The sequence below is a fragment of the Ictidomys tridecemlineatus genome, chromosome 3 (genome assembly GCF_052094955.1).
Source record: "Ictidomys tridecemlineatus isolate mIctTri1 chromosome 3, mIctTri1.hap1, whole genome shotgun sequence".
Taxonomy (NCBI): domain Eukaryota; kingdom Metazoa; phylum Chordata; class Mammalia; order Rodentia; family Sciuridae; genus Ictidomys; species Ictidomys tridecemlineatus.
In genome coordinates, this window is record NC_135479.1 from 112,655,259 (window position 1) to 112,680,740 (window position 25,482).

Here is a 25,482-nt window from a genome sequence, read left to right on the forward strand (position 1 = left end):
TTAATGCACCTCTAAATATAAATAATGATAACTAACTTAGTGCTATTCTTAGGATTAATGGATAATTTCAGGTATATATACCACATGAAATAATTGAATGTGTTGATAGTACACTTATACTCAATAAATGTTAATTCCTTGCTAAAGGGTCTAAAGAATATTAAGAACTATAAATCAAGTCATCAATAACTACTGGCTGAGAATTTACCTCAACTCATCTGTGTAAAACTGAGTTGTCAATTTTTAATTTTACTATACTATCTTCTCTATCAAGAATGGCTTGTTGCAAATTGAGTGATTCTGAGATTTCTTGTTGGGGTGAAAAATATGTAGAGGAGATTCCACCAACAGGATAATCTGAGGCTGTCTGTTCTATGACCATGGCTCTCATGGCTGTATAGATTAGTTTTGAGATTAAAATGAGATAACTGTACACACTCTTCCAGATGCTCTTCAAAAGCAAAAAGTGTCCTAAGTGAGCCTTGTGAAAGCAAAATTCACCTTTTCCCAGACACCTCAGTTATTTCACATCCTCATGATCAACATTCCATCTTGCCATGTGCCATTGGAGTCCACTGTGATGTGAGGTGAGCTGAGGTCCCACATTGGAATTCTTGGAAAGAGGCAACCCCATGGAAAAGAACCTAAGAGACCCTTCAATCTAAAAATGAACTTGCTTATACCATGATTTAATTGTCAAAAACTCTGAGTTTATATTAATTTCATATTAGTTTGATTTTATATTATTTTGTTCCTTATAATAATTTATTTTTTGTATCACTGATATACGAACAAAAACATTTGTTAAAATTAATATTAATTTAGTTAGCATCTGGATTTTATGCCAGAATTTGCACACAATATTTGTGTAACCTTGAGGCAGTCATAACCTCTCTCAGGGTTTATATGAGGCTCCAATAAGAAAATTCATATAAAGGACCATCTTTACATTAAACAGCTATATTCAAATATATTGTTGTTGAAGACGTATCCATATCCAGCTAAATTCACAAGCATATATTTAGTATAGACAAGGAACTATTAGGAACTTACAAAATTTTATTTCATTACAAAACATAGTGCGTCCAATAATTAATTCTCATTCCTTTCAATTGAAAGTTTAATTACTGTGGCATTAATAAAACCTTCTTCCCAACAGATAAATACATTTCAAAATGAATGTCAGCCTTTCAGATAAAAACTACCTGACAGTATTTTCAAAGAAATATCTTTTCACTCCTGTTAATCAATTTTCTGGCTGACCTTTATGAATTAGAAACTGGTATTCTTGCCCCTCTTAAAATATTACTTCCGGGGCTTCAGTTGTAGCTCAGTGGTAGCACACTTGCCTGGCATGTGCGAGGCACTGGGTTTGATCCTCACCACCATATAAAAATAAATAAATAAATGAAAGACATAAAAAAATACAATAACATAAAAAATATAAATCAAAAAAACAACACTTCCAATGAAAGTGAAAAGCATCTGAGCAATTAGAAAACATTCTTATTCAGCACTTCCCGAGATAGCATTGTAAATTTATTTTGCTGTATCTATTTAACTATTGAAAAAGAAAATAACCAGATATTGTCTCTAACAGTTCTTATAAGAACCAGAAGACTAATATACTCAAAAAGGTCTGGCTGATTGTCCCACTAGGCACAACTTTATACCTTTAGGAAATCTTTCTGTCTTCCTGAATCTCTTTCAAAGAACATTATAAAAATCATTTCCTTTTGAAAGCATTTTCTACAGCTATAGTCCGTGCTAGCAAGCTGTGTGTGCATGTGTGTGAGTGTGTGTGTTCTAAAGCATGAATTCTTTAAAATTCTCTTCAGCTTCTGAGCATTGTTAGATTTAGATTTCATTGTAACTTACATGAAAACTAAGCTTTAAATCTAAGTGTAAAACTCCTAAAATACATCTTATGTAAGAAACTTGACAGCTGTTTTTTTGTCATTAAGAAGAGATGCTGTGTTTTGAATTGGTAACATGTGAGGGTACCAATATGCTTCAAATATTGTTGATTTTTTGCACAAATAACCCATGCTTACTACAAAAAAAATACAGATTAAGCTAAATATTAAAATTCACCATACTGTTAAGCCTTCCAGACAGTTTTTCTAGGAAGAAATAGAAATGACGGCTTTTACAGAATAATGCAATGATATATATGCTGTTTTTCTTCCATCATACCGAAAAACTATGCCTCTTGCAATATATATTGGTCTTTATCATCATGAGATCTATGGCAGGGACATTCGATTATTTATGGCCTCTATTATTAAACATTTCAACTATTCCTAATGTATTGCAATGTAAACAACACTGCAACAAATATCCCTGCACATATATCTTTACTCAGTTGTGCAATTAATTTCTGAGAAAAATTCCCTTGAAGCAGAAATGCTGAGACAAAACATTTGCACATTCTTAAAATTTTTGATGTCTTGCCAAGTCCTTCTCAAAATGCTTGAAAAAATTTACATTCCCATCAACAAAGTATAAGGTTGCTTATACCAAAGAGCCTCACCAAGCTTGGGTATTTGTAAGGCTTGTCAACTTTTTTTTTTTTCTAATTTTTTTTTTTTTTGTAGTTGTAGATGGACAGAATACCTTTATTTTTTGTTTATTTTTATGTGGTGTTGAGGATCGAACCCAGTGTCTCACGTATGCTAGGAAAGCACTCTACCACTGAGCCCCAGCCCCAGCCCCAAGACTTGCCAACTATTGCTACAAAATAATTTTGCTAAGCCTAAACTTTTACACACTTTCTGGCACAAAAGAGCAATACGTTCCCAAAGCAGACACTTAACTCTGTCTTTCAAAATCTGCCAAGTCTTGAAAATGTCATTTATGTATTTTTTTCCTATTCTTTTCTTATAATGATATTTACTGATTAAATGAAGAAAGAAAAGATTCTTTATTTTCTCCTACTTTATAAGTAAGGACTTGCACAAGACAATAATACAAGTCCAAGATTACAACTATGGAAAGAGCATAATTCAACTCCATAAGAAATCTGAATATTCTCTCCTCTGTCACAGCCTGGCAGTGGGTTAGCATGTCACAGACCTAAGGACCACTGACCTCATTCATTGTATTTGCTTCCAGGTCATGGAAATTAAAGTGAAATGGTGAACTTCATTATTTTCATCCATGCATCTATCTATTCATCTACTGATCTATTCATTAGTAAATGCATGGTAAGTATGTATATAATAAAAGGCAGCATGAAGTAGGCTTACCTTTTTATTTATCCATGCAATGATTAGTTATTGGGTGCCTGACCCATGTCAAATGCTATTCTAAACACTGAGCATTAACTCTGCACAAGACAGACAAGGTCAACGCTTCAAATACTTGAACTTCAGTGGAGATACTAGGTGTGTCAGTACCACTGACTGGCACGTGGTTCTAGGTTACCAAAAAGAATAAGGTCACAAGCATTTCCATAACTATTATTTCTCCTAATTTTAAACTGAATGCCTCTCCAAAACATGATGAAACATTCTATAAACAGAAATCTTATAGGGATTAGAAACTTTTCCTTAGTTGGTAAGTTTTTTGCTTTTATTTCAGAACACTGGAATTCATCAATGCTTCTTTTTCCTCTACATGAAAAATAGCTTAGAATATGATCTCAGAATCTTGTTTTCTCCAGTACCTGCTAGTTTTAGCAACCACTTTACCCAAATTAATATTTCTTTTGTCATTCAGCATGATTTTTGGGTAATGTTCCATGACAGCTGAACGAGTATACACTATCAAAATACATTCTTTTCTCCTCTCTTTGTAATTAAATTTAAAATTAACATGCTGCTTTCTCATGCTTCATTCTGTTGCACTTGCCTCAATTTCCCTTGGTTACAAAGCATATTGGTTATGAATATGTATTAGGATTCGCTGTCAAACCCCGTGAACATCTTCTGGAGCCGAAGATTAGATGTTATTTCAAACCAGATGCAGCAGTTTAAATCATCCCCTGCAATTTTCACCTACAATGAACATTCGTGAGAGACTGAGCAAAAGAACAGGAGAGGCTATCTGCTAGCTAAGGTTCATAGCACTGTTTCTTCCTGCTTCCATGAACTTAGTAGGTTTTAATTATCATTTATGCTGTGATATTAATGACTCAAGAGCTCACCAATTCGAATGAAATTAGAGTACTCTGAGTAACAAAGACACAGGCTTTGAAATCCAGGTATTGAATTTAAGGTTTATAATCAAACTCTCCCAAACCAAAAATCTAACAATTAGGTTTCTTACCCAGCTGGTGAATTAGAAGTGATTTGGAGCTATAGGGGAAAGCAAAATCAATAAATCCATCTTCCCTTTTTAAATAAAGATGATCATGATCCCTGAGAAACCTAATTGTTTTATTTTTCTCTAAGTCTATGGAAGTCTTCAGTTCTCTGTTCTATGTATAAGTTGGTGCTCATCATTATCATCTGTTTTTTTGCCTAAACTAGAAACTTAGGTGGGGGTAGAAATCTGACCAATGGACTGGCATAACCAATAGATAATTCACCTCCATGGATATTCACTTGGAAATCTAATAATCTCAGCCTAAATATAAATTTTTAAAACGATTTTTCTTTATTGTCAAAAAATGTGGCAAAGAATTTCACACATCCATAAGATTATGAATTGATAGCATATTGCAGCAGAAGGAAATTTAGAGAATCTATACCAAACCCTTCATTTAAAAGGAAGAAACTGAGGCCCAGGAAACTAAAAAGACCACATAGATGAGATCACATAGCTCACTAGTGACAGAAACAGGCCTAAAACTAAGGATTTCCAATTTCTTACCACTTTAACACACTGTAAATACACTGATTTCAATAAAACCTGATTCTCTCCAGAATAACACAGAAAAATATGAAGTTAGAATGTATATACCCCAATTAACTCATACATTTTGTTAAGTTATATATTAGAAGTCTAAAGTTTTATATAGTGATACACTTAAATTTTACTTACAAAGTTTGAAATCAGTTAAGAGTGAAATGATGGGCTGGGGATTTGGGTCAGCGGTATAGCACTTACTTAGCAGGTGCAAGGCCCTAGGTCAATCCCCAGCACTGCAAAAAAGAGAGAGAGAGAGAGAGAGAGAGAGAGAGAGAGAAATGATGAAAAGTCTGAACTAGGGTCTAAGACTCTAAGAGAAACTTTTCTATGAAATTGTAACTCTTTCCTTTTATCACAACCTTCTTAAACCAAAGATTCAACATTTCCACCATTCTCTAGTCATTATTCCCATTCTTTTGATCTGCTGTCAATTATTAAGAAAAATATCAGTCCTAGAAAAGCATCTTCTCCAGGCCTATACCCAGGATACTGAAAAACTGATGGATAAAGATCACACAAATGGTCGACCAATGGTACAAAATAGAGGACACATAGACTAACCCACAAAATTACAATTATCTTATATTAGACAAAGGTGCCAAAAACATGCACTGGAGAAAAGATAGCATCTTTAACAAATGGTACTAGGAAAGCTGGAAATCCATATGCAACAAAATGAAATTAAACCCCTATCTCTCACCATGCACAAAACTTAACTCAAAATGGATAAAGGACTTAGGAATTAAACCAGAGACTCTGTGTCTAATAGAAGAAAAAGTAGGCCCTAATCTTCATCATGTGGGATTAGGCCCCAACTTCCTTAGTAAGACTCCTATAGCACAAGAATTAAAACCAAGAATCAATAAATGGGATGGAATCAAACTCAAAAGTTTCTTCTCAGCAAAAGAAACAATCTGTGAGGTGAACAGGGAGCCTACATCCTGAGAGAAAATTTTTACCCCTCACACATCAGACAGAGCACTAATCTCTAAGGTATACAAAGAACTCAAAGAGCTAAACATCAAAAAAAAAAAAAAAAAAAAAAAATAACCCAATTAACGAATGGGCCAAGGACCTGAACAGATACTTCTCAGATGAGGATATACAATCAATCAACAAATATATGAAAAAATACTCATCATCTTTAGCAATCAGAGAAATGCAAATCAAAACTAATTTAAGATATCATCTCGCTCCAGTCAGAATGGCAGCTATTATGAAGACAAACAACTAGGAGGATGTGGGGAAAAAGGTATACCCATACATTGCTGGTGGGACAGCAAATTGGTGCAGCCAGTATGGAAAGCAATATGGAGATTCCTTGGAAATCTGGGAATGGAACCACCATTTGACCCAGCTATTCCTCTTCTCCAGACTATACCCAAAAGACTTAAAAACAGCATACTACAGGGACACAGCCACATAAATGTTTATAGCAGCACAATTCACAATAGCTAAACTGTGGAGCTAACCTAGATGTCCTTCAGTGGATGAATGGATTAAAAAAATTTTGCATATATACACATTGGAATTTTACTCAGCATTAAAAAAGAACGAAATTATGGCATTTGTAGTTAATCTAATAATCATGAACAACTTGGTGGTGTTTAATTGGAATTCACCAGCTATATTAAATATCCATGCTGATAAATTGTGACACAATAAAACACAATTACTTTAAATATATATAAAAAAAGATCACACAAATGGGCAAAAGTTGTCACTAAACAAAACATATGATCTCCAACTAAAATGGTCTCTCTGTATTATTAGGGTTCTTTCCAAGTTTCTTTGCTGAACTTTTAGATTCATTCCACACTTTCTTCAAATTCCTAGTTTATATCACTTCCTTGTTCATTCTTAATAGAGAAATTTGATTCCTAATTCTTACAGGAATAAAGGAGCAGGATAAAGAGAATGAAAAGAAGCAGGAATCAGGGGCTGGGTTTGTGGGTCAACAGTAGAACATTCACCTAGCACATGTGAAGCCCTGGGTTCAATCCTCAGCACTACATATAAATAAATAAAACAAAGGTATTGTGTCCAACTACAACTAAAAATAAATATTAAAAAAAAGAAGAAGCAGGAATCATCAATCAGATGGAAACTTCTGTTTTTAAACCCTGAATACAGATTTTCCTGTGTAAGCAGCCCTCTTCTTCCCTGTGACGACAGAACCTCTCCTATGTTCTGGACGTGTACTTCTCCCCACCTCAGAGAAGCCCTCCCTTCATCGTCCTTTTGTTCCCTATTGACTCCTTTTCACCAGCACTTTAACATGGTCAAGTTACTGAAGTCACTGAACAGTGAACATATTCTCGTGACACCACCATCTGTTTTTAACTAGTTTCACATCCTTCATCTCCTTTCCTACTCTGTACTTGAAGGAATGATGCTCACCTCCAACATACTAAACCTATTACAATCCAGTTTCTTTTCCTTGCCCCTTTGAAGCTGCTTTTACTAAGAAGACTAAAAATCTTATGACAAAATCTTTCAATGGGCTTTTTTCAGTTCTTATATAATAAAAGGAAAATGTACCGAGGTGATGTTAAGTGCCAGAATATCTTTGTTTGAGAAAAAAACCCTGAGATTCCCACTTAATGGGAAAATGAAAGCTGACGTATTTGCAAGATACCAATCAATAAAAAAGGGTCAAGCTACTCTAAAACAGAAAGAACTTGGTACTTTTATTTTATTGATAATTTTATTGTTTGATCAGACAGGGATAGAAGAAAATAGTGACATAAAGAAGAAGCAGAGAGAATGGGAGACAATAAGATGACAGAGGTGGCCTGCCAATCAGCAACCATCAAGAAAGCCCCATAGCCAACACGTTTAAGATGACCCTTAATAATGGAAGTGCCTGTGTTCTGTGACACTGTGAATCTTTCTCAATTTTAGTATCAAAAAGAATAATGATGATAATAGCTAATAACACATTGAATAGAATAAATGAATCCATGAATCTGTAGCAACACTCAAAACAGAGAGAAAGGGAAAGTGAGAGAGACAAAGAAAAGAAGATAAGAAAGAAGTCTTTCATACAAAAAAAAAGCCATATTGACAATAAATAAGGATCAATAAAATATAAAAATCACCATTTTCTATTAACCTAAACACACTCTTTTCAGCAAAGACTATCAGTTGATGCTCAAGTCAATGGATAAAAATGTGCTGAAGACTATTCATAATATCTAAGTGTCACTCCACGGGTACTTTTATAGTGGATAACTGTAGGGGACCCATTTAAATCAAAGGATCAAACTACAGAATCACCAATACTTGGACAAGTTACCATGATGTAATTTCTGATACCATGCAAGAGGTAGACATAACATCTTCTATGCTATTCCCTTGCCAAAATGTAGTGAGCCTGAATCTTACAGTGAATAAGCAATAAGAAAATCCAGATTGTAGGATATTCTAAACAAATGGCGGGAATTCCTCAAAATGTCCACATCAGGAAATAAGAGAAAAAGTGACCAAAATTGAAGACAATTAAAGAAAAAATCACCGAAAGCAAAGGTATAATCCTGATTAGGCCTGAGATTTTTTTAATGCCGAATATTTTCTCTGATATAAGTATACTTATTCATAATAGAGTTGGGGTGGGGAGCTTGGGAGGATTAGATGAACTCTAGACAGAGCAAAGGGGTGAGAGGGGAAAGGATGGTAAATGGGGGTAGGAAAGATGATGGAATGAGATGGACATCATTACCCTAAGTATATGCATGAAGATACAAATGGTGTGACTCTACTTTGTGTACAACTAGAGACATAAAAAAATGTTCTCTATAAATATAATATATATGTAACAAAATTAGAATACATAAATTAAAATTAGAATAAAAATGAGAATAAATAAATTTTTAAAAAATTTTTTAAAGCAGGGCATAAGACATGTGTAATAAGTATGACAATAATGTGCATATGTATTGTCTCTTCCCATAATTCTGAAGGTCATAAGTGAATTTTTGAAGGTTACATGTGAATTCACAGAACTTAGACAACAATTCTCATTAGATGTAACTTCTTAAAAATAATTCAGTTTCCATTTATGTAAGAAATACCTACATGCCTCCAGCATACACAAACACTTTCCTGTTTTAGCCAGATTACCAAAATGACTTTAAATAAGTCTCCTTGGATTACAATTCAATTGTGTTTTACAAAGTGAATAAATAAAGGTAAACAGAAATTGGAAAAAGCAAAAAGCCTATAAAAAACATTGCTGAAGGGCTGGGGTTTTGGTTCAGCGGTAGAGCGCTGGCCTCACACGTGCGAGACCCTGGGTTCGATCTTTGGCACCACATACAAAAATAAACAAGTGAAATAAAGGTGTTGTGTTCAACTACAACTAAAAAATAAATAATAATTAAAAAAAACATTACTGGGACAACTGAAGATGTTTTGATATGAAATTTTTCGGAAGTAAAGTATGAAGTTAAACTTTTTGAGTGTAATAGTGACATTATAGTTGGTTATCAAGGAGAATGTGCTTCTTCCTAGGAGATATATATTGAGATAATTAGGACTAACTGGTTAGGATGGTTGAAACTCACTTTTAAATAAATAATAGATATAAAATTTTGTATTTCTGTAGCCATCAATACATCTATCTATCTATCTATCTGGATGTAGAAATATAAATATAGCAAAATTTGACAATTGCTGAATCTAGATGAAAGATGAGTCATTGTACTCGTATTTCCCCTTTTCTGTAGGTTTGAGATTTACAAAAACAATTTGGGGGCAGTAAACAAATTCTTCTTTCTGTGTTTTTAACTTTATATATATTGGTACCTTACTCAATATACCCCATCAATCAACAAATTCTGCTTTTTATAGCTCCTGAATAGCATTTGACTTTCACATCAGACTCTTCTGCACTGGCAGATCATTGCACCAGCCTTCTAATTGTATTCTATTCCTGTTTCCAACCTCACCCACCTCTACTTCCAAACCATCCTCAAAAAGTACAAACAGGGGCTGGGATTGTGGCTCAGTGGTAGAGAACTCACCTAACTAGTGTGAGGCACTGGGTTCTGTCCTTAGCACTACATAAAAATAAATAAAATAAAGGTATTGTGCCCGACTACAACTAAATAAATAAGTAAATAAAAAGTACAAACATAAAGGTCATTTTCAAAATACCAATCGTATCATGTCATGTCTGTGATTGAAACATGCAATGACTCTCTCCAGCCCTCAAAACAAATGTCAAGACTATAACCTGACTTCCCAGTCCCCTCCTGATATGGTTCAGGCTTTGGTGATCCAGAGTCACCTTTTATTATTCCTTTTCCCCTTTGCAGAAGAAGTCTCTGTCTTACTATAAATTAATATCCTAGTGCACCATACATACTATTTTTGTACAAACTTTGCATTTTGTATTCTCTTTCAAGAAAATTACTTTCCTAGCCCCCATTCCACCTACCAGAGTGATGCCCTTCCCTCAGATAGTAACCTAGATGTTATTTCCTACAAAAAAACCCCCAGGAGACCAGTCCCAAGCATGAGATACGTGCTCCCTCCACACTCTTCTCTTCCTCTCAAAGCACTGAGCAATTACAAAGTAATGAAGTTTACTTTGAGTATGCACCTCTGGTAGGGAAAGCCTGAATATAAGTGGTTTTCAATTTCCACAGGACGGACATCCGATAAATTTTTGTTGTAAGAAAAAGCAAATTAAGAAATGTATTGAAAGTATTATTTTCAATATAAATGCAAATTTTCTTTTAACTATTTATTTTTTAGTTGTAGTTGGACACAATACCTTTATTTTATTTATGTTTATGTGGTGCTGAAGATCGAACCCAGAGCCTCGCACATGCTAGACAAGTGTTCTACTTCTGAGCCACAACCCCACCCCCATGAGTGTAAATTTTCTACATTGCAGAAGAGATGTTTATCAATTTTTCTGATAATAGCAAGTTTGTGAGGATCAGAGTACAGAATGATGACCAAGGGCATAAAATAATATTGTGTAAAATAACTTCGAAAAATTAGAGAAAAATGTTTGAATAAAGATTGGTTTAGAGTTGTTTACTAAGAGAAAAGAGAGAAAAACTGGCTATCATACTATGTTGGGCAATGTTCCAGCTCTGTCAATAATTCAAATGGAGAATGACAAATCCTTTATTCTGGATGTTTGTTTCATCATATGTAAAATGAAGACACTGAAATAGTCCACTGCAGTCTCTCTCTTAATGTGAAAACTCCAAGGACTCCAATGAAGAAACACTACTTAGTAGAAGGACAAAGTATCTACAACCCAGTACTATTTAAATTCAGCATTGTGAGGCATACATTTAGAAGTAGTACCACAGATGCTTTGTTATTATGGTACATTGACATTTTAGTAACATTTATCTTTGCATTGAATTATGGCATAAAGTGTCCACAAAGCCATTTGCTGTAACTTCCCCCACTACAAACACAGTTCAATTTTTCCATTCTTGAGACCTATACACACACCCACACAAATATACACATTTTTTATTTCAGCATGTATTATGCAATATTCTATAATTTTCTTATTTTTGCTGAGCAGTAAATCTTGGCAATCTTGTAAAAGTCTTCCTTTTTCTTTTTAACAAATGAGTTGTACAAGTACACCATAATTTATTTATCCACTTACTGCTTATCAATGTTTTTTTAATATTCCAGTTTATAGACAAAGGTATAATAATATCCTTGTGCATGGATCTTTCTCTGAACACATCAGAATTTATTCAGTGTAATTTGTAGAAATCGAATTGCTAGCTCAAAAAACAAACGTGATATTTATGTTTGAAATATAATAGCTAATTGCCTTCCCCAATAAGTTTTGCCAACTGACAGTCTTAGCAATTGTGCCTATTTTCCTGATTACTTGCCAACAGTAAATATTGTTGATCTTTTTAATCTTTGACATTTTGACAATTGAAATAAGGAAGTTTTGTTTTTAATTAGAGTTTTAAATCAAATTCCTAAGGAAGTTAAGTAACTTTTCACATGATTCAAAGCTATTTGTTTGGCACTTTCCCTTGAAGGCATAGACTATAGTGTAGTTAAGTAGATTCTATGCAAAATAAAGCTACATATGATACATATAGGTATGTACATATATATATATATGTGCATAAAATGCACTGAAAAGATACAGCATTAAAAATAATTATTGGGAAAAATATCATGGATATAGGTAAGCCATGGCAAGAGGGGAATTTCAGGCTTAATTTGGATTTCTTACATTGGGAATAAAATATTCTAATTTTTCAATGATGAAGGGATTATTAAATAGGAATCATAAAAATAAATGTAATTATATATGATCTACTCCTTTTTTATTTGTTTGTTGGCTTCTCCTTTTACTTCCAGGAAATAATCCTATTTGGTATTTTTTTCTTGTACCAATTAGAGTTGTTTCTCACTGCCTTGAAGGATTTCCCTGGGGTCCAGTCTTAGACACCCTGCTCTCTCCTCCAGAAAGCTCATCTCACTTGCACCTGTGTTCTTCCCTTCAGTATCTAAGTTGAGATCCTCTCACACTGACTTCCATCTCATAGCTTCTCTGGCTCTTCTAATCATTTTTAAACAAAGCCATTGTACTTAACAGATCCTTTGTGATAAGAATAAAAAAAAAGGAATGTATAGGAAACTATGCTAAAAGAGGATCTTATTAAAGTGCTGAACCAGCAGACTGAGGCAGTGATATTTAACAACAGATATGAGTGAAGTTAGCTGGGAAGTTGTTGGAGAATGGGAGAGAAGTACTCCAATGAGAATATGTTCAAGTAAATAGAATAATGTTGGTATGACAGTAATGCTCCAGTGTCAGATGATTTTTGTGACTGACTTGCCATAAATCCAAACCAAACACCTGTGTGTGTTGGGAGTTGGGGAGCAGGGGTGTAGATTGGAAGAAGGAGTCCCCAAAAGAGAATTTCCATTTTTCACAGTCTTAGAAAAGAAACACAGAAAATCAGTTCTTAGTCTAGAGTAAAGGAAAATATTTTCTGCTATCTCTGGGGCCACAAATCAATTTGACCTATAGACTCTAAGGAATGGGTAATCTGATGCATTTCCAGGATATTGAAGAGCTGAGAGCTGCTCCATAGCCACATAAATGTGGCCCAAAGTGAGAAAATAGAACAAGTTAGCAGAAAATTTGAAGAAGGGTCTGAAGTAGCACTGTCTAATAGAACTTTCTATAATATTCTATCATCTCTGCAGTCTAGTGTCAGAGTGACCAGCCCAATGTGGACATAGAGTACTTGAAATACAGCTCGTACTTATGAGGAACTGATTTTTTAAATTATTTTATTAAGTTATCCCATTTTATTTAATTTTAAAAACCACATGTAGCTTGGGGCCAGTGGGCAATACAGTTCTGCAGCAAAACTAGTATGACAACCAGCCTCAGGTGGATTTAGAGAATTAGAGAAAGACACAAACACACACGGGAGGTAGAGAAGTAGGGAAAACCAGCAGCTCCTGTCGTCCTCAGCAAAGAATGTCAGCACCCAGAAAATTCAGATTCCATCCAAGTATATCCAAAAATGGTGGTGAGATGTGATGGGGCTAGAAGAGACTCTAGGATTTAGTCCTAAACACATATGAGCTACAGCCTTGGGAAAAGGTCAGAAATCATCATTGAAGCTGGTGGTGACTTGATTGGATATTGGTAAAATATGACAAATGTGAGATTCAAATGGCTCAAATCACAGTTCTTACATTGTCCATTTTCTTGTCTAATCTTCAAGAAATTTGAAAAAGCAACTGTACCATGGTCCACAGGTCCAGTTAAATTGCACTACCGGTGATTAGCAATGGACATCTCTGCCTTCCTTTCTCCTTCCTTTATAGCAAGCTTCTTAGTTGCCTTTTCTGTTCTAGTCCTGGCCAAAGCTCAAAGTTAAAACATTTGCTCCCCCAAATCTCTCTTTATCACCTCCTCTGATCCAGATTCATTTTTATTTATAAGCATCCGTTACAAAAGTACACAGAGAAATTGGAAAAGGCATGAAGCTATTAGAACTTGCCACAAAGTTCAGCATAAAGGCTGCAGCATTTGGGAAGACACATTTTTTTTAATCTGTACTGACACGGTTTCACTTCCTTGATTTTTGGTTATGACACCGTTTGCAGTCCATCAGCCATGAATTTTAACAAGAGAAGCAAAATCACCAAAGAATTCCTCTGCCATCTTCTATTGTGCCAGCTTTAGTGAAATTGGATTTGTCCTCATGCTATCACCTTAATGCTAAGGAAGGAGACCTGCAGAGCTTCACTGATTTTCTGCTGCCACCAAAAATAGGTGTTTTGATTCCACTAAGGGAGCTGGGTGAGGAGCACTCTGACCTGCTGCCTTTGTTCAGCAGGTGATGAATTGACTGAGGCTACTGAATGCACTCTTCACTGTATAATAGAGTTATTGATTAAGCTTTACCTGTTTACTTTCTCACAAGTCTTCATGGAGATGCCTTTAGAAAGAAACCAGAATAAAAAAAGCAATGGGATATTCTTATTTTTGCCTTTCATTCTTCAACCCTTCTTTGCATTGATTTTACTGTAGGCAATGTTGATTATCTGCTGATTATGCATCAACTCCAAGTTAGCAGAGCCTCGACCTGTACACTATTGACTTAACATGCTTGTTTTGTTAATGAAGTCTTTATCCTATTTGATTCTTGTTCCTTAAAGGAGTATCATCCCAAAGGAAGTCTGCGGTCAGTAGAAGTCACACAAGAGCATGCACTGAAAATGGACAATCTGCCTCTGAGTCCTGGCTCTGACCCATGGGGGAATTCAATTACATATTTTTGAGTCTCTATTTCCTTATGTGCAACCGGGAAATAAAAATGTCTGCCTTGATTAGGTTTCAGACTGGTGAGAGGATCAAATAACATCATGCTCACAGAAGTGCTTTATAAAAATCTTTCCCCAGATGAAAGGTAATACATTTTTATTCATCACTTTCACCTTCACTGATTTCCAGAATTTTAGTTCAGTTACAACAAAAGTTACAGGTGATAAAAAAAAAACATTATGGCAAAGATAAAAGAACAAGAGTCATATAATAGAAATAATGAATAATTGTTTCAGAAGATCTAAGACTAGTTGTATGGATTGAACAGTAAGCTTAGTTTTAAACTAAGTCAAAACACAGAATATAATCAGGCACACGGCTCTCCTAACATTACAAATGAAGTATGCTGATTTGTTAGGAGAGATGGGAGGTATTACCCCTAAACTCTAAGAGGATCATTGGTAAGATTTTTTTCTGAGAATACACCTTTCTATACTTCCCTTGCAATTAGGTGTGGCATCTGACTGAGCTCTAGCCAATGAGATGATCTCTACAGGCTCCCCTTGGCTTTCCCATATTTTCTAGCTTGGAACATGACAATCTGGGAAAGCAGAAGAGGGAAGAAGCTTAGGTAGGACCTGAATCCCTAATTAGAGCTGTTTACAAATTAGAAATATCTGCTTTCTACTTTACATGAGAAAGAAAGAAATCTCTATCATGTTAGACTGTTATTTATAGCACTGGTTTATTGTAACAAAATACCTGAGGCATATTATTTAAGAAGTATATAGAGTTTTATTTTTTATTCTCCGGTCTGAAGGTTCTAGTCCATGATTGGATGGCCCCATTGGTTTGGGCCTCTGGTGATGGTAGCATATTATGATGAAAGTGTGCAGCCAAGCAAACTACTCAGGCACAGAGACAGGAAAAAGTGAGACTGAAAGATGGGGGTCCCACAGTCCCCTTTGAATGCACCCTCAATGACCTAAGGACCTCCTACCAGGCACTACTTCTTAAAGGTTAATAGTATCTCCTCTTATCACCCGTCTGGGTTCCAAGTCTCTAACACACAGACATTTGGGAGAACATATCCATATTGAAACTATGGTGACATCTGTGTACAGCATAATGACATTTTGGTCAAGAATGGACCACATCTATGAAGCTGGTCTCATGAACTTCTACCGCTCAATGATGTTGTCGCCATCTTGGTCTGTGTAAGTATACACCAGGATGTTCACACAATAATTAAATTGCCTAACAGTGCATTTCTCAGAATAAGTGCTGGAACTAGGTGATGCATGACGTATTTAGTACAATTTGCAAACCTAAAAAGACCAAGATTTTCTAATTTGAAACCTTATTGAATAATACTGTCTTAATTTTATATTTTAACTATCCGTCTTATCTAAGAAAAATTTTTGAATGATCTTCATGGACTATCCCACATTTTATCAGAGACAACAAAAGCTAAATGTTTTGAGAGAAGGGACTAAAACCAATTGAGTAATTTTATTTACATGTTTGAGATTGTGGTGTCTGGGGTGGCAAGAAAAGAAACAAATGATGAGAATAGTCCACAACATGAGGCACACCCAATAGGTCCTGTTCTTTTTGGTACCTTACTAGTGAACATACAGAAACATACAAAGAGAAGCCCTAGAGATTTCTGGGCCCTTTATAAATTGAAAGGAAGCTTGACAGTTTAGAAAGAAGGACAAATCGTGGAAAGGTAAAAAAAGAGGCAAATCTGACTTTCCATATTCCCTTCAAACTTAGCTTGCCTGGCAGGGTACCAGAATCCTCATCTTTTCTTGTTAAAGCAAAGAATACAGTTCACAGGCCCTGCTATAGGATCTGTCTACAGGAATGGTGGGAATTTTATAAAGATAATCAAGAATGAAGGTACCATAAAATCTATAAATGTAACTATTTTATTACTTTTCAAACTCTTGCCAATTTTGTCTCCTGAACTTTTCTGGTCTTTAGAGATTAAAGTATCACCAGAACATTATGTTTAGATTCCATCTACTCCAAAGACATGTTTGTTCCAAGAATTCTCACTGGATGGTCTCTAGGGACTTCCTGCTAGAATTGTAGCCATGTTGTTCTCACACTGATCTATTCTGAGCCTTTCTACTTTGAGCATGAATACCTCCTGTGTTCCATGAGGCTTAGGAGTTTTTGTTTCTACAGAAAGTGGGCTTGGGGAAGTGGTAGCATACAGTAGATAATGCAGGGCCAGTCCCTGCCTCTGCACCTATAGCCTGGCCAGAACAGATATGCCAAGAAGAACCCAGTAGTGAAAAGCAAACTATGCTCCCAGATCAAACAGGCAACAGAGAATCCAGGATCACAGACAGAACATCCTGGCACTGAAGTCAACAACAGAAAATAAAAGTAAGGAAACTTTAGATGACTACATAACTAGACGCCCAGAAGAAACTTAATACATATATACATATATATACATAGCCCCAGTGTGGCCTTCCAAAAATCTCATTTCCCTTATGCCATAATTTTTACTTCTCACCATTCCTATAAAATCATCAACCACACTCAGTCTGTCTCATACAATAGCTGGCGTTTGAAGTTTCTAAGAAAATGTGAAATACGGTTGACATCAAAAATAATATGAACATCCAGAGACCATGTCATTTCTCTAAGCCTTGCAAGTTCTACAAGAAAGTTTGGGTAACAACCATTTTATAATTCTATGAATAATACAAGTTTCACTCCCTTCAGGATGATATATGGCCTTTTGACACCACCACTTGAAAGAAAATTAAGTCCACAAGTTACTGTTCTCATCCTTCTCTCCATGTAACTTCTTTGTTCCAAAGAACAGAACCAAGACATTAATTAGAATCTTTTGCCCACTAATAAAATATGAAATGGGAGATGGAAAATGATGTGGGTTTTTTTTCCATGTCTATGTAACTATTTGGCTTTTCAAAACTTATTGCTAACCATTTCCTACCACACACACACAAAAAAAATAACAACAACAACAACAACAACAACAACAAAAACAGTAGCAAGTATCATTGGAAGCTTAATTTTCTTTAGGAAATAAATAAATTTGAATCAAGATAATGTTAGTGGGCTGGGATTGTAGCTCAGTGGCAGAGCACTTGCCTCCCAAGTATGAGACACTGGGTTCAATCCTCAGCACCACATGAAAATAAATAAAATAAAGGTATTGTGTCCATCTATAACTAAAAATTATATATTTTTTAAAAAAGATAATGTTAGAGATCATGGAGTTCAACTTCTACTGGCTGAATATATAACATCTAATGTTAATTGAGAACTTAACCTGTGTGGCAAGCACTCTTTCAAGAGCTTTCCAAATATTACCTCACTTAATCCTCACACACACACACACACACACACACACACACACACACACACACACACAAACTGTTATTCCCAGTTAGAAATAAAGGAAACAGATCCAGAGATGTTGATGTGCACAAGGTCACATTGTAAGTGGCAAAGCTGTGATTCTGACTCATTTGTACCATTATACAGTGAACATAATAATTTGTTTTATTCCTAAATGTTAATACTAGGATTAATTTGATTTGGGACATTTTATTTAGAGATATATGGAAAACATTCACTGTACAATTCAAAGACCAAACTTCCTGTCTTTCATTAAGCCTTGCCCCTGCTATTTAAGGAGATGGACTTCAGCTAACATCTGTCAACACTTCAATCCCAAATAAGCAAGTTGTGTAAAAGCAAAACAAACAAAACAAAATAAGAGATAAAGGAATCTAGTGCCAGAATCATGGGATTTCTAAGAGTGTGTCTTTAACTCTTGGAGCACAAACCAGTGTCTCTGGAGCTTCAGCTGCTGAGGACATGCTTTTCTTCGGCCGCAGTTTTCCCCTGTGGCCTGTGGACCTCACACTTGTGACAGATGGCTGCATTTCACGGGAATCATCCAGCATATCATCTTCTCGAGGTGTCCATGCTGTGTTTGGAATTCACATTTACTCAAGGGTCTCACTCTTAGTATTGGCTATACACTTGTCACTAGATTGTTCCTGTCTATCTCTGTTGAATGGTTTAAAAATGGATGAGCTTCATTGTTTCTTGAAAGTACACCTGCAAAGCTCCGTTGGGGGAAAAAAAATTGTCATAGACTCTTTGTTCACAGAAGCTCTGAATTGCATCCTTTTCTTCCTTTGTGTCCATCAGCATCTGCTTTTCCAACTGGTAATTTCAAAATTAGTGGTCCAATTTTGATAGGTTGAATCTGTAGTTTGAAAAGACACCCACTCCCAACCCTCTGCCGTAGTTCCAATAACACATCAATGTTATAATGTTAACTCTCCTAAAAGATTCTAACATTCAAATTCTTTGTGTTCTTAACAGCAGAACAAAACTGCCATATATCTTTCTGAAGTTAAAGTCATCCTAATCCATTGTTACATTTTTCTGATTGTCCTCAAGCTGTCAAAATGCTGGCTATGTCTATCAAAATGTGCCAAATTCATTTGAGGGCATTGGGTATGGAGCAGCACTGAAATCTTTCAGACAAAATGCAGTTAGAAAAATAGCAAATACATAAAGGTTAAAATGAGAAAAAGTATAAGACGGAGGATATCTTTGCTCCTAAATATGATAGATTCTATTATAAAGAAGTGATCTATATTATTGGGACATCAATTTATTAATGAAGAATCTAAGTTGTTATATACAAAAATGGGGTATAGCAGAATTTTAATGGTTAGCAACTCTTTTTGGTTTTTGTTATTTCTTCTTTCTTTCTTTCTTTCTTTCTTTCTTCTTTTTTTTTTTTGATAGCTTAAAGACTAAACTGCAGGTTACAGGTTAATATAATTGTTACATTTCATGTTTTAAAAATTTCAAGGTTGTATCGCAAAATATTATATGTCTATTTCAAACTAATATGGATATTCCAAGCACCCCTTTGGGGACTTTATGAAGCCCTGAGATCATATTTTAGTGAACATAATGAAACAGAAAGAATGGAGGCTCAGGTCTACCTAAATTGCACAGCACAGAGGGCATTTCTTCCTAACCACATTTGAAACTAAAACCACTTTGATATATGCTGTTCATTATGCATAGCTGCAGAATTTCAAATTAATTAACTAAGATAGGGAAAAGGAAATTATTCATTTGTAGTTAAGTTCCGACGGTTTATTTTCTATGTGGAATTAAAATGAAAACTGCTAATTTTATTTTATGGGCATTGCTCCAGGATTTACAAGAAGCATGAAAAGCAGGTCCCTCGTATGGGATCTTGGGGACAACAAAATGCCAAAATCAGCTTTGAAAAAGAGTTGTGCCACTCCAGGTGAGGCAGGAGAGAGTTTTTGTAAACCGGATGTTCAAATTTGTATTTATTTAGTTTTATGTACATACCAAATACAAGAAGAGTTACTGGGAGTTACCTCAGTAATCTGGCTTTTCTCATTTATAACCAAATTTTTGGTTTCCCCAAAATATGTTGATTTCAAAAACAAATGTCGCCCAAGAATAAATTGTCCTTCCTTGAGAGTAACAAAGTTCATGTGCAGCAATTTCAAACTAAGTATTATTATTCATCCCAGAGAACTGAGGGATAAAGTTAACAAGTACATGATGTCAAAGCTGGGTCTCATTATTTTCAATTCCCTGCTGTAATCATTAAATATATTAAAAATACTTTTTAAAAGAAGCCTCTTTCTGATTCATCCTAGTGTCCTTTGTGAACCACTCAAACTCTCTGGTCTACAAGCATGACGCTTACCTCGAAGGCCCTCTGTATCTTCACAAAGTCATCCACGCTGAGCTGGTTTTCAAGCAGGCCTGTGCCATAGTCTCTCTCTACAGTCACACTTTCTGTCCTCTCTGGGCTCTTTGGCTCAGGCTGGGAGCCAGTGCTTAAATCAAGTGCAGCATTTTGGTAACTCATCATAGCTTCACCTCTTTGGGGGCCTTCAATTCTTTCTGAGGCTTTTTTCCCTCCCATTTCAATAGGTGCCTTTGAAAAGAAACTCAGTTTAGCAATAGCATCCCACAAAGAGGGCTGGGGATATAGCTCAGTTGGTAGAGTGCTTGTCCCCAGCACCAAAACAAACAAACAAACAAAAATTCCAAAAGAGCTGGGCATGGTGGCTCACACCTGTGATCCCAGCAGTTTGGGAGGCTGAGGCAAAAGGATCGTGAGTTCAAAGCCAGCCTCGGCCAAAGTGAGGCACTAAGTGAGACCCTGTCTCTAAATAAAATATAAAATAGGGCTGGGGATGTGACTCAGTGGTCGAATGGCCCTGAGTTCAATCCCTGGTCACCACCACCACCACCCCATAAAAAAGCACCACCCTTTCAAGGCATGTCATTAGAAGGCAAAATGTCTAAGCCAAGGTAGGAAATGAAAATCCTCGATCCCCTCCCACTTTGAGTTCCATAGTTTATTTTAAAACCCCTAGTCCCCTTCTTTGTACTGTTTGATTAAAAAATGTGTAAAGCTTCCCATAATTACAGCCACTGACACTGAAACACCTTCAGATCCTCATTTAAATGCATGAGAAAAGTAACTCCTCAAGATCTCTGTGGCTAACCTTGCTTACATTAATAAGTTGTGGTTTTCGACTCCATTTTCTTGTCTGGGGACATTAGAGGACGAAGCTGCAAAGTTCCCCCACAGGTGAAGTGCCTGCCCCCGAAGGCCACCTTCCCAGCAATGTGGAGTTGTTTTGTTTCATCTGTTTCTGAGGCCTTTGTATGTTTCCTGGCAACCAGCATCAAACCAGCCCCAACTTTTCCTCCCCAACTAATGAGTGAACTGAAGGTTTGAATGCACAATCTGCGTGCTGAGTTATTTTTTAAAGGAACAGGTCAGCAAACTCATATTTGTATAAAACTGCATCCTGTATGATTTGAAGACAATTTTTACAAACCTATTTTCTAGGAAGCATATCAGGAAACAATGTGATTAGCCCAGGAAGGAAGCATGGCATGAGATTCTGGAATTTTATTATGTTTTTCACACAGAAAGTGTTTTCTTCTCATCTATTACAAATTTATTCCTTATATCCTCTTTGTCTTTTCGATTTATATAGAACAAGGATGGCTCAAAAAAGCTTTCAACTCATTGGAAAATGAGTTGGGAAAAAAAATGAAGTATAATGTAACATGATAAACCTGACAATAAAACTACTTGTGATAAATCACTGGTTCAGCTAATACAAATAAAAAGGAACTGGGCACAGTGATGCACCCTGCAATCCCAGTTACTCAACACAGAAGGCTGAGGCAGGAGGATTGTAAATTCAAGGTCAGCCTCAGCAACTTAGTGAGACCCTGTCTCAAAATAAAAAAATGAAAAGGGCTGGGGATGTAACTCAGTGGCAGAGCACCACTAGATTCAATACCAAGTACTGCAGAAATAAAAAAGAAAGAAAAAAAGGAGATGAAAAAAAAAGGAGAAAAACTAACTTTTTTCAAATACTTACCATGTTCCAGCCACTATACTATTCACTTTGTACCCCTTATCTCGTTTAAAATTTGCAAAACTATACAAGGCAGATATAATCACTCTCCCCCATTTTATGGATGAAATTGCAAAGAAAATGACGGAGGCCACACAGGGACATTAGTCAGATGCGGAATGCAGCAGAATGCCTCCCAAGCCTGAGAGCCTGCATTATAGCTGAATGTCCTTTTTGCACCCTCTTTTCATCTTTGTAAATTGAAAAGTTGGCCATGGATACTCTCTTGGGTTACTTCCAGCTAAGGGTCTATGAGCTGGTGTCCTCTAGGTATGTGGACATACATAGTGCATTTCCTAGGAAGGAGATGGAGGAATCCTGCAAGCATTTCTGTAGAATGAAAAAAAAAATAGAAAAAGTAAAATTCACTCTGCATCCATTAACACATTCATATATGTTCCCATTGTTTGTTCAATCATTCATTAAGAACTATCCAGTCAGGTGCTATGGCACATGCCTATAATCCCAGAGGATCAGGGGGAGGTTGAGACAGGAGGATTACAAATTCAAAGCCAGCTTCAGCAAAACTGAGGAACTAAGCAACTCAGTGAGACTCTGTCTCTAAATACAATACAAAATAGGGCTCAGGATGTGGCTTAGTGGTCGAGTGCCCCTGAGTTCAAATCCTGGTTCACTACCCCCAACCCAGGGAAAAAAAAACAAACCATTGAGTTGGTTTCTTCTCTTAAAGAGATTATAGTCTGGTAGGAACAATTACCTGCTTAATTCATCCTCCAGGCCAGTTCCAACCTCTTGCTGTTTATAATGCTGTGTTGAGAAGGATTGTGAAGTCATAGATAGTCTAAGAGGAAAGGACAGTATTACAGATTATAGACATGTATCATGGACACAGAAAGATGGTGGGGGAGCATATTTACCCAAATTTGCCTTTCCTGGCTTAACATCCCATGTAAGTTAGGAAAACATTTTTAAGACCTAATAATATAAATTCCCCCTAAGTTATCTCATATGGTAACAAAATTTTTCTTTCTACCAACCTAATGAGTAAGTGAATAAGAGTTTGATTCAGCTGGATCATCCTCATAAATGTTTATAATATATTTTAATAGTGAAATTGTGCAGAGTTGGGCTTAGTTCAGTAACAGACACTAATGAGGGAAAGAAGAGGAAATAGAAAGAAAAAAAAAAAACATTCTATGAAGCTTCACCAGGAGAGGCAGGTATCCCACTGGCTGATAATGCAAAATTTTCTAATTATTCTAAGACCGGCAAGCTGCCTGGCCTAGTTAGCTTCCATAAAGATGCAGCTCTAAACGTTTTCATTAGTCAAGATAGGAAAGTGTAATGAGCAGCTAACAAATTACAGTAGAAGTTAATCAATTGACACAGTTTTCTTTCTGTAAAATTATGGCATTAGAAATAATTCTTGATGGTAAACTCTTCAATGCTCTAACCTTTGTCTGTATCTGTATGGCTAATTTTCAGGTTAAATTTCTGCAACTCTGTAAAATTCATAACATGACCGCAGAAATTCACGTCCTTGCTCACTGGGAATCAATTAGGACTTGGTGAAAGGCTGCCCCGTGACCAGTCCACTACTAGGCTCTACAGGGAATGTCACAGGGCTGAAGCAGTCTGGGCTGTCAAATGTTGATAGTTTAGTCTCAGGAGAGAGGGAACAAGTTGACACTTGCTCCCTTCCCCTGTAGGGACAGGCTACTGCTTGTTAGATCTGTGAGCACCAAGCACCCAAGTGTGCCAAGTTAGCTGGTTCATCCACTGGCCTTTGTTTTCTTTGAAACCAAGGAACTGAATAATTCTCCCACTGAGCTCACACCAGGTCTGGGTCCTTCTGCCAACTCCCCACTCCATCCCCAAATCCCTGCCTTCTGCTCGCATAATTGATCCCTGCTAACATCAATACAGGTCTCCCATTTCCTCTAATGGGGGGATGTCCATCCATGTCGTAGCTTCTTCTTACTAAAATTCTTTACCTTTGCCTAGAATTCTCTGTCTCCTCCTTTGAACTGACACCTGTTTCCTCTTACTAACCCCATTTCCCATCATGGTAAGTTGAGTTTCTTGCCTTATTTTCTCTCTCTCTCTCTGGGCTGGAAGAAGGCTATCTTCCCACAGTCTTCTTGGCTCCTGAACCCAGGCCTTCCCCACAGGGTCCCAGTGACCAAAATCTGCAATTGAAAGGCAACCTCCTCCCAGAGCCCAGCGTGAAGCGCCAGCCCACCTGGGGCACCTCCTGAACCCTTAATAAATATTAGTTTCTTTGCTTCCTTGTTCCTAATCTTCCCAGTGAGAATTAATTACTCCTTCCTCTCTGCAACCACAGCATTTTTTTTTAATCCTTTAACCACAGCACTTTTTCTTTCTGCCTTGTAACACAATTAGTTGTCTGTGTATCCCTCTCTCCCACCAGATTAACTCCCTAGGAACAGCAATGATACCCCACTAATGCCTGTAGCCTCATGCTGCCCAACACAGAGCTTTGCCTAAGCAGTACAGTGATGTAATGCTCATTTGTATGAAAGCATAGGCAGAAGCAGCCTTCACTGCAACCTTGAGTTACCCAACAGTGAGGGGTCCTGAAAGTAGGTGGCACCAAGGCATGATTCTTTGAAAACAGAAAAACATGAAGAGAAACTAAGATGGAGTTTTTCTTTTTTATGATAGTACTCCCCTAAGATTTTATTTTTAATTAATTTTTTTTTTTTTTAGTTACATACAACCGGCAGGATACAACCTGACATAATCACAAAGGTGTGGGACTCAACCTGCTCCACTTCAATCCCCAGCACTTCCCTCCAGCCTCCCTCCCATCTCCCACCCCCACACCCCTCCCTCCACTACACCCATCCACAGTAAACTCATTAAAAAAAAAAAATAAAAAGTAAACTGCAAATGGATTGAAGAGATTGGGTTTTTAAGCCATTTCAAGTATTCAAGCACTTTTGAAGTCTGGTATAAAATGCAAATAAGAGTTGAGGCTCTGCTCTGTTCCTGACCCTGCCCTAAGCACCAGAAAAGCAAAGGTAAGTGACATCCATCTCTGTGCCCACCATTGTTCATGTAACAGTAAATATTGGGTTTAGATTAATCCTGTCTTTTGAGAAACCTTAGAAAGCGGGTTCCTTGTTAACCATAGGCACATACACGTTAGCCTTTTTGACCTACTGAGAAACTTTTAGAGTAACAAGATTATATTTTTATAGCAGCAACCCTCAGACTTTTCAAGGATTTGAAGACAGAATTCATGAAATATTTATATCCCAAAGTAACTGTATATATAATTTCACAATAAATTATATTCCATCATATGTAAAACTCTAGTCCAAGCAAATAGTAGTA

The 25,482-nt window shown here is 36.3% G+C and overlaps 1 protein-coding gene across 1 annotated transcript in view; it reads right to left on the reverse strand.

The window, feature by feature from the left end:
• Wdr49 (WD repeat domain 49) overlaps window positions 1–21,378 on the reverse strand; it is a 147,908-nt gene extending 126,530 nt beyond the window's left edge. The window contains exons 1-2 of the mRNA XM_040270037.2: window positions 21,241–21,378; window positions 20,421–20,654 (exon numbers count right to left, since the gene is read on the reverse strand). Of these exons, the coding sequence (XP_040125971.2) occupies window positions 20,421–20,642 (222 nt within the window). The 5' untranslated portion in view covers window positions 20,643–20,654; window positions 21,241–21,378. The remainder of the gene's footprint in view (window positions 1–20,420; window positions 20,655–21,240) is intronic.
• Between the last annotated feature and the right edge of the window lie 4,104 nt (window positions 21,379–25,482).